Source organism: Balaenoptera ricei, chromosome 8 (genome assembly GCF_028023285.1).
Source record: "Balaenoptera ricei isolate mBalRic1 chromosome 8, mBalRic1.hap2, whole genome shotgun sequence".
Lineage (NCBI taxonomy): Eukaryota > Metazoa > Chordata > Mammalia > Artiodactyla > Balaenopteridae > Balaenoptera > Balaenoptera ricei.
Window position 1 is genome coordinate 4,815,338 of NC_082646.1, and position 19,177 is coordinate 4,834,514.

Below are 19,177 nucleotides of genomic sequence, written 5' to 3' on the forward strand. Positions count from 1 at the left end.
AAGCAGAAGAAGGATATTCAGAGATGTGACCCCAGTGTATGGGGACATTAGCCCCCTAGGGTATCAGCTGATGGAGTAGGGGATGTCGCAGCACTCACGGAACAACAGATGGAGCTCAGAGCCCAACAGAGCAGTGTTGCTGATAATGCCCCAAGCTTTGAGTTAGGAGTTTTCTCGAAATTGACAACGGATTCTAAATCGATCCTAAAATTTGTATAGAAATGCAGAGCCCCAAACACACAAGACAGTTTTGAAGAACAAAAAAGTGGGAAAATTAATATAATAGATATCAAGACTTATTGTTAAAGCTTCACTCATTAAGATACTGAGATTAATGCAAGGATAGACAGATAGAACAGTGGAAAAGAATAGAGTCCAGGAACAAACCTGTGTCCATATAGATGCTTCATAGAACAGTGGAAAAGAATAGAGTCCAGGAACAAACCTGTGTCCATATAGATGCTTCATAGAACAGTGGAAAAGAATAGAGTCCAGGAACAAACCTGTGTCCATATAGATGCTTCATAGAACAGTGGAAAAGAATAGAGTCCAGGAACAAACCTGTGTCCATATAGATGCTTCATTCATGCACAGCAGAGCATTGTGAAAAAGACAGCCATTTCTATAAATGTTGCTAGATCACGGAGAATTATAGATCTGTATATGAAAGGTAAAACAACAAGACTTTTAGAAGAGAATACTATAGAATATCTTCATGACCTGTTTTCATGATCTTGGGTTAGACATAAAGCAGTAATAACTGGGAAGCTTAATCATTAAACTTAATTAAAGTTCAAAATGTCATTGTAATATGCTATTAAGATAGTGAAAAGGGCAAATCACACAGTGAGAAAGATATTTGCAGTACACATATCTGACAAAGGTCACGTAACCAAAGTATGTAAAGAGTCAGTAAGAAAAGGACAGATAAACTGATTTTTTTAATTGAATGAAAACTCGATCAGGTATTTCACAACAAATATCAAAATGCTGAATAAGCACATGACAAGATGTTCCACATCATTAGTCTTTAGGGAAATGCAAGTAAAAACTTTATTAACTCACAAAAACACACCCACCAGAATGCTTAAAATTTAAGAGTAGCAATACCAAAAGTTGGCAAGGATGTAAATCTGTGGGAATTCTCGTACGCTGCCAGGGAAGCGTAATGCAGGACAAGCACTGTTTGACACTGCCTACTAAGTTTGACATGTATATATACCTTGTGACCCATTCTTAGGTATATGTATAGAATGTTCATAGCAACCTTATTCCTAATTGTCAAAAAACTAAAGAACTCAAAGGTATATCCATAGTGGAATGGATAAATAAAGGCATGTTCATTCAGTGGATTCTTCTACACCAATGAAAATGAAATGAGTATGGCTGTGCGGAGCAACATGGATGAGTCTCACAAAAATAAGTATTGAGTGGGAGCAGCCTGATGTATGTGCACACGTACACTGTGTAATTCCGTACATGTAAAGAGGGAGTTCAGAATCGTACAGTTCACACTGTGTAATTCCGTACATGTAAAGAGGGAGTTCAGAATCGTACAGTTCACACTGTGTAATTCCGTACATATAAAGAGGGAGTTCAGAATCGTACAGTTCACACTGTGTAATTCCGTACATATAAAGAGGGAGTTCAGAATCGTACAGTTCACACTGTGTAATTCCGTACATATAAAGAGGGAGTTCAGAATCGTACAGTTCACACTGTGTAATTCCGTACATATAAAGAGGGAGTTCAGAATCGTACAGTTCACACTGTGTAATTCCGTACATATAAAGAGGGAGTTCAGAATCGTACAGTTCACACTGTGTAATTCCGTACATATAAAGAGGGAGTTCAGAATCGTACAGTTCACACTGTGTAATTCCGTATATATAAAGAGGGAGTTCAGAATCGTACAGTTCAGGACTGTTCTGTGGTGACAAAAGTTTGGACAGTGGTTACTTTTGGAGAGGAGAGTGAGTAGATGGGTAGGAGAGAGGATTCTGAAGTGCTGGTAATGCTCTGTTCATCCAGGCGGTGACTATACAGAAATGTAATGACGTGGAGTGTCTTTTCATGTGCTTATTGGAGAAATGTCTATTCAAGTCCTTTGTCGTTTTTGAATTGGTCACTTTGCGTTTTTTACCTCCTATCCAGGTAAATATTCCTTACAGTATCGCTTTAATACACAAATGTTTGAGATTACATTTTCAAAATAGATTTTATACTTCCATACTGTGAAATACTCTGCAACCCTCAAAAGGAATGAAGTAGAAGCCTATGTGCTAACCCAGGGAATTTTTTCTGTGATGTATTGTTAAATGAAAAAGCAAATCACACAACAGTATAATCCCATTGTAAACTCATAGAAGAGGATCAGGAAGGATACATACCTAACTGGAAAGCGGAATGAGGTTGTAGCTATAACAAGAGACATTTCATTTTTTTTCCTCTGCTCCTGTATTGTTTAACTCCTTTACAATGATCATATATTACTTTACATAGATTATAATCTACCCTTCACCCCACCCTGTCCAAACAGGTAATTTCTTAGGGTCTTTCTTAATGCAACCACCCCATAAAATAGATATTTTGTGATAACAGATTTATTTAATGTTTATACCTATGTGAAAAGCAGCTCAGAGAGGTGAGAGCACAGGCCTCAGCCTTGAACTTTAATGCCTGTGCCATGTGTTACTGTCCATATGCATGTCATTTGGCTTCTCTGATTTTTAATTTCCTCATCTAAGAAGTGAAGCAAGATTCTTTTAAAGATTAGAGATAAGGCATTTAAAGCCCCTGGACACTTAATAAATGTCAGCTGTTATTTTTTATCGACATGTTTATTTACTATGTTATATCCTTTAAATTCAGGAGTGTCTGAAACTAGGTCTATTTAGTTTATGTAGATGCTTATTTAATATATTATTTGTTGGTATAAATCTATATGCAAATATTTCACAGTATACCACTGAAACAAATGAATTGCAGTAGTTTTCATGGGACCATGGTGAGGAAGGGAGCTTCTCTGCATGGTCACTTGAATAGAGTTTGCATCACAGATTTCTGTCTGAATTTTTTTGTTAGCAGACATAGAAGTAGCTGAGGCTTTTTTTCATTTTGGGGGAAGACTTACTAATCAGGTGTAATGCTGATGAAATCCTTATAAATAGTTTATAAGGTAACACAGCCTGAATTTGTGGCATAATTTTGAAATTAAAAAGTCCTTGTATTATCCTTTTAGGAAACTGGTCCTCTAGTATCTTGTGTTTTGTTGTTGTTTTATTTGCAGTTTTGCCTAATTATAGTTTTTTTCCTTTGTTTTCATTTGTTTACTTCTGGATTATTTCCATTTTCTTTCTTTGAATGTCCAGCACTTAGCTCTTCTGTAACCATGTTTCCTCACGTCACTTTAGTATGAGGTGACCACTCTATAGCAAGTAAAAAGGTTCAGGTTTTTACTTACCCGAAATGGAATGTTGTACTGAATATTCTTCCCATTGAACACATTACTTTATTACTCTGGAGGCAAATACCTTAAGAATCAGATATGAAAATCAGTACCCTAGGAGGCATTGATGTAAGATTTAAAAGAGTTGCAAAATGCTAGAATGCCCGGGTGGTTTTCTCTCCGAATACATGGTAAGAGATACATCAAGATAATACTTTCTCGGGCTTCCCTGGTGGCGCAGTGGTTGAGAGTCTGCCTGCCAATGCAGGGGACACGGGTTCGGGCCCTGGTCTGGGAGGATCCCACATGCCGCGGAGCGGCTGGGCCCGTGGGCCACAGCTGCTGAGCCTGCGCGTCTGGAGCCTGTGCTCCGCAGCGGGAGAGGCCGCGGTAGTGAGAGGCCCGCGCACCGCGATGAAGAGTGGCCCCCGCTTGCCACAACTAGAGAAAGCCCTCACACAGAAACGAAGACCCAACACAGCAAAAATAAATAAATAAATTAATTAATTAAAATCACATGGAAGCTAGCAAACAACAACAACAAAAAATTAAAAAAAAAAAAAAAAAAAGATAATACTTTCTCACTCTGCATCAGGGAAAAATAGAAAATTCATAACATCACATATTTGCAGTTGCCTTAGAGTTTTTGAATACTGTATTTTTATTATTTAAATTGGAATTTGAATCTCGATACCGCCCTGCAATGTACTAAGGATGCGGAATGTATTTCTGTCCCCCACACACCGCTTTTTTTTTGAATTTTATTTATTTTGTTATACAGCAGATTCTTATTAGTTTTTTAACTAGTGGAGTAACTGAGACTCAGAAAACTCCACGCTGTGCCTGAGCTTTCATAGCTGAACTTGCAGAAGTTTTCTGACCTCTCCTAGTAACCACTGTCCACACCTAGGTAGCCCTGGCTGTGCACCAGATGGATTACACTCATTTGCGATTGTTTAACTCAAAACCCAGAATTTTCCCACCATGGAACACTGAATAGAGGTAAAATTTATTGTTTTCTCTCTAAAAACAAACATTTTGGTTTTATTACAACAAGAGTAAATAAAACTGTATTTCTGTATATGAACAGAAGAGAAATTAGGGCAAAAGATGTGTTGAATGGAAGATGAAGAGAAGTGCTTATAGGAACCTACTTAATTTGCTAATTTTGTTTCAGCCATCATTCTTTCTAAGGCTTCTCTAATCAATTAAAAGAAATCTTTCCATAGTTCCTCATTGCCTATAAAGCATAACTCCAGACTACGTTATTGTGTCATTTTTGGCCGTCTTCCTTTTCCATTCTCCTGTTCTGCTCTTTCTCCCTGTGCTCGCTGGGCTCTATTTCTGTGTCCTCAGAACATACCACGTGGTCTCATAGCTTTCCCTCTGTTCCTGCAGTCTGAAATGCCCTCCTCCCCATTTTGCCCACTTGAAATTTTCCTTGTATTTAGACTCAGGCCATAATCTTCTTGTCCATGAAAGTTTCCCTGACCATCTCTCCCCGGCCCGACTCTCCCTGGCCCATCTCTACCTAGGCCCATCTCTCCCTGGCCTGTCTCTACCTAGACCCATCTCTCCCGGGCCCATCTCTCCCAGGCCCATCTCTCCCAGGCCCGTCTCTCCCGGGCCCGTCTCTCCCGGGCCCGTCTCTCCCAGGCCCGTCTCTCCCTGGCCCATTTCTCCCTGACCTGTCTCTCCCTTGCCCTGTCTCTATCTAGGCCCATCTCTCCCTGGCCTGTCTCTCCCTGACCCGTCTCTCCCTGCCCTGTCTCTATCTAGGCCCGTCTCTCCCTGACCCGTCCCTCCCAGGCCCGTCTCTCCCTGGCCCGTCTCTCCCTGGCCCGTCTCTCCCTGGCCCGTCTCTCCCTGGCCCGTCTCTCCCAGGCCCGTCTCTCCCTGGCCCGTCTCTCCCTGGCCCGTCTCTCCCTGGCCCGTTTCTCCCTGGCCCGTCTCTCCCTAGGCCCGTGTCCTGTTTGTCCTCAAGTCAGATCTGACAGCAGCTGTTTCACTTGCTCACGAAATTGCAATCTCCTCACAATTGACAGGTGTGTCTCATTCATCCTTGTCTCCCCCACAGGATACGTGCACAGTGGATGCACAATGAATGCCTGTGGAATTACTTTGTCTTAATATTTACTACTAAAATAAAATTTTAGAATACAGCTTTTAACTTGTAATCCCTGACTGCAGAAAACCTCAGTGATTTCCCTTTGTGCCAGAATTGTATACAAAATCTTTAGCCTAGAGTTTAAGATGCTCCATAAATACTGAGAACTCACTTATCTTTGTAACCTGTTTTTCCCTTTTCTCCTCTCTGCTCAGCATCAGAACATGTTTCCTTATTCTCCACTCATTGATACTTTGGCTCTGCCCCTTTCCCTGCCTGTGATCTTTCTTCTGCCTGAGATGACTTACTCTGTTCTTCACGAAGGCTCCTTAAGCTGCTGCTTCACAAACTTGATTGCGCATTCAGTCTGCCTGAGAGAGAGAGAGTTAAAAACTGTAGACTATCATTCGTTAGGGTGGGGCCTGACATTCTGTATGTCTAAGAAACTCCCAGGTAATTCCATAATACTGGTCCTAAGACTATGTTTTGAATAACGAAGGACTACATTTCAGCCTACGGTAGCTATTCTTTGTGTCACTCATTTGGAAATAGTGTCTGGCAATGAGTTATTTTGAATTTGATGCTTTACTTTTTGTGTGTCTTTCTTCTTCACCTACATCGTTTTGCTTGTGGATAGATATTCTATTTTATATTAATTTGTATCCTTTATACATAGTGTTTGTATTAAAACAGTTGATTAATAATTATAAACAAGAATAATGTCCACTAAAATTATCAAAAATGTTTCCTAAACTCCCATTTATGTTTTAGCCAGTGCTAGGGGTGGGCTCGATCTAATCCTTGCCATAAATAAAGCAACTTTTCCATTTCTGATCATTTCCAGTATTCGTTCATTCACTGATCAGACATTTTATTGAGTGCATACCAAGTACTGGGGTTAAAATGGTGAACACAACAGACAAAAATATTGTTATTTTGTTGTTGGTATTCAGGTGGGATGACAGGGAGAGAAAGAGGCAAACAGACACATTATATATATACTAAGGTAGGTAAGTGCTCTGGAGAAAAATGAAGCCTGGAAGGGGGGTTGGTACAGGGGTTAGGAAGTACTGGGATGTGGTTCATGTGGGGTTGTCATTTCAAAGGAGGGTAGAGTGGTTGGGGACAGGCTCATTAGAGGTAGCTTTTGAGCAGAGATGTGAAGGAGATGAGGAGCAGAGATACGCACGTACCTGGGGGAAGAGCTTCGGAGAGAGGGAACTGCAAGTGTAAGGGCACTGAGCCGAGTGTGAGTTGGGGCTGTTGAAGGATCAGTGGGAAGGCCAGCTTGACTGGAGCAGTGAGTGAAGACATAGGATGAGGTCTGGAGGTGAAAGGACATCAGATTCTCCTTGGGGCTCGGGTGCCACTCTGTGGATTGTGGCTTTCATTTAAAATTAGATGGGAAGACGTTAGAACGTTTTGAGCAGAGCTGTTTGACCTGCCTCACCTTACGTAAAGGATCACCTTGCTTGCTGCGTTCAGGACAGGAGATGACATGGGTGTACGCTGTGGTGATGAGCCCACCAAGAGATGTTGGTGGCTTAGACCAGGAGGGTAGCTGTAGAAGGACTGAAATGTGGTCTAATTCTGGATATGTTTTTGGCCATGAAACTGGCAGAATTTACAGACATACTACTGTCAAGGGTTTGAATAATTCGGGTAATTTTTATGACAGAATGATCGGAAGGTGGCCTTTGCCTTTCCAGTGAGTTGTCTCGTTGCCCCCGCTGCCCACACGGATACATCTTAGTCCTTCACAGGATAACCTCCATTTGTTAAATACAAGAGAAAAATAACAGGTGACCTCTCCTGTGCCATCAGCAGTCTTTAGAAGACAGAGCATAATGCTTTAGGGTCAGCCATATTTTTTAACTTTTTATTTTGAAATAATTATAGTCTCAGAAGAAGTTTCCAAAATAGTACAGAGAGGTCCCATATACTCAAAACCCAGCTTCTCCCAGTTGTAACACCCTACATAGCTATACTGTACATTATCAAAACCAGGAAATCGACACTGTCGCAATGCAGGGAACAAGATTGACAGACCTCCCTCCAGCTTCACCAGTGTTTGCACACACTCATTCTTACCCTGTGTTTTTACGCGGCACAGAGTGCAGGCTTTAGGTTACAGGTGAGGGTCATTTTGTCACTCTCCTGCACTCAGGCAAACTACCGTCAAATTTATTTATTCCTCTCTGTGCTCGTATGTTAAGCTGTACTGAGTATTCCCCCAAATGGCTTTTCTACAGCATGGATTCCTCTTCCCCTTCCCCCTTCCTTCGCTCTCTCATTCCTCTTTCCCTTGCCCTCCCTTGCTGTCTTCAGTGCTGAGGAGGGGGTGGAAGGAGGGGTGGCTTTGCTTTCTTCCACCATGAATAAACTTTAAGAGCCTCATTTCCTATTCAACAAAATCCATAAATTCCCAGCTGTTCCATTGGTAAAAATTAACATGTTTTGTTCCTGCCACACACTGGAATTCTCTGTGGTCTTTCAAATTGTGAAATCACATCAGTTCATTGTTTTTCTTATTGTGGCCTACCATTTATCAACACTTCTTTATTCACAACTATGATCAGAAAGGAAGGAATGAATACATTTGATCAGTAGCAGATTTTGGCACTGTGCGTGATAAATGCTCCCTGGGTATCTTGAATTCAGCAGTTCCTACTTGTTTGACCTTGGCAATTGCTTAATCCTCTGCCTTGGCTTCCTCATCTCTAGCATGGGAATAGTATTCGAATCAACTTCATAGGGTTATAATGAAGACTATCTGTAAAGTACTTAGAATCTGTCTGGCACGTGTAACATTATTTTGTTTACTAAAAACAAATATGTGAACATGAATTTACATTGGTATTAGTAAAAAGTCATTTGGAACAGAAAATAACGTTAATCTCTTCCAATTCATTTATTTCTTCCAATAATTCTAATTGGGTTAACACAGTGTAGTACTGTTATTTAGTATAAATATTGAATCTTTTCAATGTTTTTATGAGTAGAGCTACAATTTTAACACTTGGGCAGTGTATAAAGGAGGAGGTCATAATCAGGAAAATTTAATTCTGAATTTTTTTGGTATTGAAGTATAGTTGATTTATACTTTTGCATAATTCTGGATTTTTAATCCTGAAAAAACTTTTCAGGTTTTAAAACTTTTTATTTGCATATTAAAGAATTGTGCATTCCAATCTCAGAATTTTTCACACAGAGGCAGTATAAGTTGGTAATTTTTTTTGTCAGTCTAAGTAGAAAGCAATCACAGCTCATTATCAGCAAAGATATTCAGAGTTACGTTTTCCTAGCCTGTTGCTGCCAGTTTAATGATTCAGCCTTTTACAGACAGTACTTCCTGCTTGATCAGTTACTTTTCTTATTTTATTTGGGCGTAAATACCATCATTTTTATAGGATACATTGTCTCCCATGTGGATAGCAAATATAAACAACTGAATAGTAAGTGACTTTTTAAAAAATTAAAGACTGAATATCAATTTCATAGTGGTGTTATTCTGAGCAGAAAATATGCACCTGTGTGAAGCTGGTGGGTGGAGTCATACTGGTGAAGCCTGTTCAGCAAGTGCAGTTGGGCTGGGGCGGTTTTCCTGTGCTGCAAAGCAGGATGTGCAGAGAGAGAGGATTAAGCTCCTCCAAGCAGCACTCTCGCACACACAAGCTGCTCGGCTTGACTAAAGACCAGAAACAGGGCCAAGAGAACTGCTGAAAGGGGCCCCGAAAGCAGAGCTGGAACCTCAAAGTGCCGTGAAGATTTGACTTGGAGTTATCCCGTGGTGGACAGGGTCTGAGCCAGTGTGATTATGATTCATTTGGCACGCTTTTGCATGGAATGCAGAGCCGTGGTATCCTGTCGGATCTACTGCTAAGTGCAGTCATCTGGAATAATTGTAATTATTGATCCTAAAACTTGTGCCACAGCAAGAGGTAAGGACATCTCAATCAATGATTCAAGTGTTTGACCCCAGCAATACTCAAGAATATTTCACTGAGACTATTTTTATATTACATTTGGGCACATGCTTCTTTGGCTGCTTTTAGGTGAGTGGTTAATTATTTAGTTATCCAAAAAATTCAATAATTGAGCTTTAAGGTTTGTCATGTTTGTAGAGAGATGATCATTTTTTCAAGTAGATCGTACTACGTAGGTATTATCTGTTACTTTCCTAGTTTTAGGAAATACTCATTTTAAAATTTCAAATCAGCTTATTTCTTAATGCTTTCTAGACCTCAGGTTAATGTACAAAAGTTTGCATGTTTAAAAGAACATACCTTTGTTTCATAAGCAACAAGTATATATTATCATATTTAAAAATTTTTCCTTGCTGGGTAAATAGCATCTCAATTATTGACTAATAGAAAATAGGCAGCACTGCTTTACCATAAAGAATTTGGTAGACTGTATAAAGAGACTGTTCAAATTAGCACAAGGAAGTAATAACCCTTCTTCTGCCCTTTTATCTTCAAGTATTGGTTTTTTTTTTCCCCTCATTGACATCAGTAAGGATAACTGTCTCTATCCATGATATATTTGTATTAACTCTTTTTTCCTCTTGCAGAGATTTTCTTACCATTAGGGTAGTATTCCATATTTATATGGTGCTTCTTCAGATCTTGGTTATAAATGCTTTTCATTAAGATAACATGGAGACCACAATTTTCTCTGAATCACAGATTAGTCCTGTTAAGAAGCTGAACATTTTTCTTTTCTACTACTCTTTAAATAATATTGATATTTTAATTTTCAAAACCACAAATGGGGGAACCTCAGAATTTAGAGCTCTTTTTCACTGTCAACTTTTAAAGAGGCACCAGTTGCTCATATGATACTGGTTTGAGACTGTAACTTCTCTTTTTTAACATATTATGTAGTACTATATGATATTCAGCAGGAGAGAGCAGAAATCTAAAGTTTCTTAGGTTAAGTTTACACATAAGACAATTAGAGGGGGAAGAACTAGGAAGTGACTCTGTGTTTGTGTGCACCCTTCCTTAGTGATCTCAGCCCTGAATTTAGGAGGTACAACCAGATGTGATCAAACCTGGTTTGGAAAGCTGACTCAGGTTCTGATTAGCCCTGTACCGTGGAAGATTATGAAAAGTGTTCAGAGAAATTATAGTGGTGAAGTAACTCCTGTTTACTGACACTTGCTGAGTTAAGTGGTTGGCATATGTAATTTCATGTAAGCATTGTAGTAACCCCGAGTGATAGTACTGTTATAGTCATTCTCATTGTGTATTTGAGGGAATTGAGACTTAAATTTGCTCAAGACCTTGCAAATTGGGAAGTGATTAGGGAATGGATTCAAGCCCTTAGGTCTGTCTGACTGCAAGGCCCATGTTCTTATTTCTCATGCCAAAGGTCAGGTCTTTTGTAGGGCAGGCTTCTAAGACTTCTGCCTTTAAATAAAGAGTTCTTGTTATCAGTTCTGTCTTCTTCAAATATGGAGCTTTGCCCCTCCAGCTCCTGCAAAAGAAAATGTTGGGGCGGGGAGTGGGGGGAAACAACCCACAAAAACAAACAAAACCCACCCTGATCATATCAGTGTTACACACAAAACTTCATAGCTTAATAAAGTGCAGAGGGTTATTTGACATCAAACTGAATATGGTTACATTTTAATCTAATAAAAAATAATTTCAAGAAAAGTATTTTCACACTGTTAAGATTAAGGTTCTACATGTTCAGACTTATAGAACTTTATGATGTTACTGAATTCCTAAGAATATGTAGTTACTATAATTTAATTTTTATAAGAGATATATAAATAAGTGTTCTCTTAAAATAGTACTAGTTTTTAAGCTTCATATCAAATAGTACTAGTTCATCCTGGAAAAATAAGAGCTCAGATCACTTAAAAATTCTTAGCAGCGATGCTTCTATAGTCTTTTTATTATAACCCACTCTAGTATTAGAATCCTTTAGTGTCAGGAATTTATAGCCACCTCATGTTTCCTCCTACTCTCCTCTGCTAAAATGCAAATCTTTTTGTTCTGTATTTAGAAATGAAATTAGTCAGAGTCTTTTATATAACTAAAGGGGTAAAGTTAAAAAAATTTCTTACTTTGTTTTTGTACAGAGTTGAGGAACAAAACCAATCACATTTATTGTTTTAATTTGTAATTTAAAATTTTAAAATAAAAAATCAGTATCAGGGGCTTCCCTGGTGGCGTAGTGGTTGAGAATCCATCTGCCGACGCAGGAGACAGGGGTTCGAGCCCCGGTCCGGGAAGATCCCACATGCCGCGGAGCAACTAAGCCCGTGTGCCACAACTACTGAGCCTGTGCTCTAGAGCCCGCGAGCCACAACTGCTGAGCCCACGTGCCACAACTACTGAAGCCCGCGCGCCTAGAGCCTGTGCTCCACCACAAGAGAAGCCACCGCAATGAGAAGCCTGCGCACCACAACGAAGAGTAGCCCCTGCTCTCTGCAACTAGAGAAAAGCCCGTGCGCAGCAACGAAGACCCAATGCAGCCAAAAATAAATAAATAAATTTATTTTTTAAAAAAATCAATATCAGTTTTAGCAGGAAAAATGTAAAATTTACTTATATTACCCTAAAATCACATAAGCTAAATTTGAGCATTCTTATTACTATTATTTTTAACATCTTTATTGGAGTATAATTGCTTTACAATGGTGTGTTAGTTTCTGCTTTACAACAAAGTGAATCAGCTATACGTATACATATATCCCCATATCTCCTCCCTCTTGCCTCTCCCTTCCACCCTCCCTATCCCACCCCTCTAGGTGGTCACAAAGCCTTTATGTTCGTTACTGAAATTCATAGCTCCTAGAAAAATAAATGTATCATGTAAATAATGTCTTATTGTAACCTAATGCCCATTTTCCCAAGGGAACTATGATTTTTAAAGCTTTAACATAGTATGCCCTTTGTGGTTTATCACTGTTTATGTCCTGCTCTAGCAAGAGCAGCAGCATGAGGTTGCTTTGGTTTCATTCTTAACCCTGAAAAAGAGACATATTTTTATTCAAATACTCAAATATTTTAGTTAACCACAGGCATGCTATTCCACGTAAGAGTTGTGTTGGATATTCTGAAGAAGCAATTTGTTACCAGTTCTCTGCTTCTCTTTTTCCAGATGAATTGTTCTCATCTCCTCTGTGTCTGAAAAGCTCTTCTCTATAATTTACTACAGATTTATTTTCTAGATCTATTAGTGTCATCCATTTGCATTCCACTCAGTTAATGCCTTTTGAAATGCCTCCTCTTCTCTCTTATGGGTAAATGGAAGCCTATTTGACTTATGTAACTGTTAGTAGCTTTACAAATTTTCAAACAAGAGCCATTACTGTCAGTGCTATTTTAAATTCAGTATTGCATGAACATGACATTTCTCAAATACCTGGTTTCCTCCCTTTGAGGCTGGAATGTACAGATATCAGAACTGTTACAGCCGTCCCCATTCCAGAGCCTCATCCCTGGGCTGGCCCCAGATATTGCCCTGGCAGCTGTTACACACATCAGTTAGAGAGCTGTGCTTTTTCTCTTACTTCTGGAATTGTTTATGATATATTGAACAAAAATGATTCTCTACTTTCTTATTCCATAATAACTTCAACAGTATGTTACGATTTAATACTCAAGCTTATCTACATATTTTCTTTGACATCTACTTTGGGATGGGTGCGGGGCGTCAGTGAAACTCAAGGCTGAAACTGCTTTATTCCTGCTTTAAAAATTAGAAGAAAACTCAGTAGTTCCTTTGAGACAGTGAGGATTTTGCATTTTTGAGTATCAACCTGGTAGAATATAAGTTTTCAGAAATTCCAGAACGTATAGATACTATTTACCTTTTTTTCTCTTACTACAGTGAATTCCTGAAACATAGTTCAAAAATTAATCTTTATAAAGTATATGGCACTTTCTAGTAAAAACAATATTATAAATGGCCATTGTAGTGTTCACCAGGGACTTGCTAGCAAATAAATCAAAGAAACAATCGTGTATCATATATATTATGATATTACTGGAATTTCTATATTTTCCTTCAATTTTCATTGGAGATCTGGTTTAGGATTCAGTTTATCTTTTTCTTCATCTTGCCTTTTTTAGGACTGGGAACAGGCCAGTGAGTGGAGGCAGGGAGAGGGCAGATCTAGCAAGATAGACCAGAAGATTTACAGAGAGAAAAATAGAGTCAGTGACAGAGTTTCTTAGATGTGTCCTTATTCCATCAAATAAAAACCTACTCTGAGTTTGGTTTGCAAGAAACTCTTTAACTCTGATTTGGATGGTGTTTTTTGTAAGACTAAAAAAACATATCATCAGAATCATTCATGTGTATTTTCAGTCATTGGCTTAAAGAACTTCCTTTACATCATTATTCATCCTTTTGCTTTATTTATGTTAAAGCTCTTCTGTAGTATGAAAAAGGAAAAGTTACAAAAGGTTCTATATTTCAGTTACTGGAAGAAGTGTTTTTAGTTCAGTTTGTTTAATATTTGAGTAACATATAATCTTGCTCATACAGAAATTTTTCTTTAAAAGTTTGTCAAATTACTACTCTAGTGAATCAGTTTAATTTCTAAGTCCGTTTATCTTCAAATAAAAGCTTTGTTGGTTTAGTTTAAAACTAATTTAACTGATATACTCAAAGCTATAAACTAAGTAAATATTATATCATATTTTTCCCAGCATGAGTGCTGACTAAACTGGTTCAAAAGCTATGTTTCTGAGTTGCTGACAGATCCTTTCAGGACATGCTAAAAATAAGTTAATTTTGGCATCTCTTCCCAATACCCATTTTAATAAATTTGAAAATGCTAAGTAACACAGTTCACTTCAGCTATTTAAGAATGTAAATATAAATCTATATCATATTTCTTTGCTGCTATTTAAGGCAGCAGCAACCTATTACAGTTTTCCCGTTTTTAGAATTCTTTGTCTATACTTGTACCCTATAGAATTCTTTTATGTTTGTGTTCTTTTATTGAATGACACTTCTAATATGTTTGCAGGATCACTGTGTTTTTTACAGTTTCTAAGAAGGACTCTTGCCTTGGCTTAAGGCTTTAGTTTTTTAAGTTGCCACTTGCCTTCTCCAGTCTTTCATACTCATTTACATCCGTGCAATGGATACAGGGCAAGTAGGAGTAAAGGAGATTTACCACATGAGTATAAAAGCAAGACTTTAAAAGTGCATCTAGTTTGTCACGTTCAAAACTTAAAAATTAAACAAAACAAACTAAATGATTATCTTAGTAGATACAGAGAAATCATTTGATAAAGGTCAACACTTGTTCATTTTATGTATCTTGGCAATTAAGAATAGGGAGTTTCTAAAATCTATTTAAGGTTTCTACCCAAAAACCCAAGAAAATTTTATTCTTAATGGTGAGGCATAAGAAACAATCTATTTGAAGTCAAGAACAAGATCATCATTTATTCAAGGTTCAGTGAAATTAGACAAAAAGACATGGAAGGGATAAATATGTACTATTTGTAGATGATTGTCTACAAATCCAGAAGAGTCTACTGTCAAATTATTAGAAGTAATAACAGTTGAGCAAGGTTGCTGAATGAAAGATAAATAATACAGTGACAACAGAGTACCTAATATTTATTAAGGTTTTTTTTTTTCTATCCAGCAGAAAAAAAGTGCTTTATATTTAATTCTCACAACAATCCTATTAGGTAATTACTATTTTTAACTTTTTCATAGATGAGGAAAATGAGGTCTGAGAATTAGGTACCTTGTCCACAGTTGTACAGCTAGAAGTCACAGAGGCATGATTGGAACCTCAGTAGTCTGTCACACCATGCTAATTGTGTTTCTATATACCAGTAATAAATTATTAGAAACTCTCATTTAGAAAATAGTACAATTTACAATAGCAATGCAAATCATAAAGTTCCTAAGAATAGCTATAACAAAAGTAAGTAAGACCTTTATGGAGAAAGATTAGAAAAACTTAAACTGAAGGACATAAAAGAATCTTAAATAAATGGAGAGATATACTGTGTTCATGGTCAGGAAGGCTCAATATTGAAAAGAAGTCAGTTTTCCTCTAAAATAATCTGTAATTCAGTGCAGCTTCAATCGAATTCCCCAAAGTTTTTTTTCCTCCTATAATTAGAGAAGCAGGTGCTAAAATTTATATGAAAGAGTAAAGGGCTAAAAATGTAAAGGCAGTTTTGAAGAATCAGAAAAAGTGGAGGGACTCATTTTTCCAGGTATTAAGACCTATAAAATGCTAGAAATGAAGAAAGTGAGGAATTGATGAAGAGAGACTGGTAGGATTGAGAGAACACAGAAACAGACCCTCACATACTGTACACACTTTTCACATAAGAATTAACCTTACAAAGCAATGGAGAAGGAATTATCCAGTAAAAGGTGATGAAATAATTGGTTGTGCATAAAGAAAAAAGCAGTGCGATTATATCTCTGCCTCATCCTAAACATACAAAAAAGTTCAAAGTCAATTAAAAACCTTAAAGTGAAAGAGGTTTAGGAAATAAAAGGTTTAAAAGAAATAAGACGGTATGTTTATGACCTTGGGTAGGGAAAGATATCTTAAAGCATGGAAACCTTACACAAAGACGTGATTAGAAATTTAGACAAGATAAGCCAAAGACTGGGAGAACATGTTTGTAACATGAGTAACTGACAGGGGACTCGTTTCCAGATTATATAAAGAATTCTTGCCCATCAGTAAGAAAAAGACAACCAAATAGTAAAATGGGCCAAGGATGTGAACTGTTATTTCCCTGAAGAGGAAGACTGAATGACCAATGAACATGAAACAATGCCTAATCTCATTAGCAAGCACAGAAGTGCACTTTAAAGTGGAATAAAATTTCATACTGATCAGATTGATAGAAATGAAAAAGTCTGACAGAACTGAATAGGACAAAGAAATGAAGAGTGGAATCCTGAAGTACACCCTATGGGAATGTTATGTTGGTAAATCATTTTAGAGAATATTCTAGCAAAGTTGAAATATGGTTGAAAAGTACATACTCTACAGCCCAGATGTCCTACTCTTCAGCATGAGTGCCAGAGAAATTCTCTCAGCTGTGTCAGGAGACACCAGATTGCTCAATGCAGTACTGATTGTAATAACAAAAACTTCAAAACCCTCTGAATGACAGTCAACAGAATGGGAGTGCAGCTGTAGTATATACTTACAGGGGAATACTATAATGCAATTAAAGTGAATATACTGGGCTTCACTGGTGGCGCAGTGGTTGAGAGTCTGCCTGCCAATGCAGGGGACACGGGTTCGAGCCCTGGTCTGGGAAGATCCCACATGCCGCAGAGCAACTAGGCCCGTGAGCCACAACTACTGAGCCTGCGCGTCTGGAGCCTGTGCTCCGCAACAGGAGGGGCCGCGATAGTGAGAGGCCCGCGCACCGCGATGAAGAGTGGCCCCGGCCTGCCACAACTAGAGAAAGCCCTCGCACAGAAACGAAGACCTAACGCAGCCAAAAATAAAAATAAATTAATTAATAAAAAATAAAAATAAATAAATAAAATGAATATACTGAGCCACAATTATATATTCTCAAAACAGATAACTTTGAGGAAGGTTTGATATAGTATGATTCCATTTCTACAAATTTTAAAAACATGCAAAATGATAATATATATTGCTTATGGCTGTGTACATGTACAGCTAAAGTATAAAAACATGCATGGAAATGATATAAATCGCAGCAATATCTTTTTGGATCCATCACCTAAAGTAATGGAAATAAAAACAAAAATAAACAAATGGGACCTGATTAAACTGAAAAGCTTTTGCACAGCAAAGGAAACCATAAGCAAAATGAAAAGACAACCTACAGAATGGGAGAAAATATTTGTTGTTTTTGTTTATATGTATCTGGTAGGTTGGTTACATTTCCCTGCCTTGGAGAAGGGGCCTTTTGTAGGAGGTGTCCTTGGCGTCCCAGCAGCGAACTCCCCTCTCATCACCAGAGCTTTGTGCTGGGCTTGGGTCACAAGCGGCTGACTGTGGAGCCCCGTGGGGGCCTGGGGCTAGTGCTGGCTCACTGGGGCAGAGTCAAGGTTCAGGAGAGCCCGGGGCTGTTGCCTGCCCACTGGTGGGTGAAGCCAGGTCTCTGGACTAGTGCTGGCCTCCTGTAGGGCAGGGCTGGGTCCTGGGTTCTGGCTGCAGAGCCCAGGGGTCCTAGAGCTGGTATCAGATGGCTGGTGAGTAGGGCTGCTTCCTGGCACCCTTGGCTGTGGAGTCTGGGATGTCCCAGAGCTTGTGTTGGCCGGCTGGAGGATGGGGCCAGGGCCCAGAGGTTGCTGGGCCTGCTGCCTGCCTTCTGGTGGTGGGAGCTGGGTCCCGGGGTCTCTTTCTGGAGGTCCCTGGGGGTCCCAGGTTTATTGTCTGTGCACTGTTGTGTGAGACCGGGTCCTGGGTCCTCTGGTGGGCCTGGCTGTGTCTAGGGGTGGCTGTGGGCTTTGGGAGTCTTAAGCAGCCTGTCTGTTGGTGGGTGAGGCTGTTTCTACACCCAGTTAGTTGCTTGGCCTGATGCGCCCCGGCACTGGCGCCTATAGGCTGATGGGTTAGGGGCTGGGCTGGGTCCTGAGGCTGATAAGCTAGAGAGAGGATTCCAGAATGGTGCTTGCCAGGACCAGTGTCCACATGGTAGACCGGACTCCTCAGAAATGGCTACCACCTGTGTCTGTGTCCCCAGGGGAGCTGCAGTTGCTGCCTGCCTCAGAGAGACTCTCCAAGATCAGCAGGCAGGTCTGACCCAGGCTCCTTTCAAATCACTGCTTCTGCCCTGGGTCCCGGAGTGTGTGAGATTCTGTGTGCCCTTTAAGAGTGGAGTCTCTATTTCCCCCAGCCCTCCGGGACTCCCAAAAGTAAGCCCTGGTGACTTTCAAAGCCAAATGCTCTGGGGGCTTGTTTTCCTGGTGCAGGATTCCTGAGCTGGGGAGCCCCATGGAGCCCAGCATGGGGCTTGGACCCCTCACTTCTTCGGTAGAAGCTCCACAGTTAATACTCATCTCCCGCTTGTGGTTCATCCACCCCGAAGGTTTGACTGTATTGCAACTCCACCCCTCCTACCTGTCTCGTTGTGGTTCTTTTTTTATATCTTTAGTTGTAGAAGATCTTTTCTGGTAGGTTCTGGTCTTTTTCATCGATGATTGTTCTGCAAATAGTTGTAATTCTGGGGAGCCCATGAGAGGAGGCGAGCTCAGAGTCTTTCTACACCATCTTGGCTGATCTTGAAGAGCAGAATTTTTTTTAGAAAACTAGTCTGTGTATATAATAACAAAGTAAGGGAAAAATCAATTTGACATTGCTTAGAGAAAAGTCTTTTCTCCATATCTATTGGTATGAATATATATGTTGTTGTACGTTAAATGAAAGCAAGTTTATGGAATTTTGTATTAAAATTTGAATCTTTTCATGTTTATTTAACATAAAATATTTCAAAGTATGCAACAGAGACAGAATTTGAGAGGTTATAAAGACCCTTAAATATCCCAGAGTCCAGTTGCCTGTATTTCTATTCCAGTCTCTTAAATTTCCATCAAATGGTCATCTAATCTATGCTTATAAAAATTTGAGCAAAAGACAGGACATTGTGTACAATTGTGAAAATCCATTGGACATA

At 39.2% G+C, this 19,177-nt stretch overlaps 1 protein-coding gene across 5 annotated transcripts in view; it reads left to right on the forward strand.

Annotated features, from left to right (window-relative positions):
• The window catches only part of ARHGAP32 (Rho GTPase activating protein 32), a 275,222-nt gene that overhangs the window by 208,855 nt on the left and 47,190 nt on the right, over nt 1-19,177 (forward strand). Inside the window, exon 1 of one of the 5 annotated variants that reach the window (XM_059930045.1) lies at nt 9,175-9,496. The exons of 3 other annotated variants lie outside the window; for them this stretch is intronic. Coding sequence is in view for 1 of the 2 variants with exons in the window: in XM_059930044.1 (XP_059786027.1) it covers nt 9,589-9,610 (22 nt within the window). In the remaining variant the exon portion in view is untranslated. Of the gene's footprint in view, nt 1-9,174; nt 9,497-9,518; nt 9,611-19,177 lie in introns of those variants that run through there. One more of the 5 variants, XM_059930044.1, reaches the window with a different exon arrangement.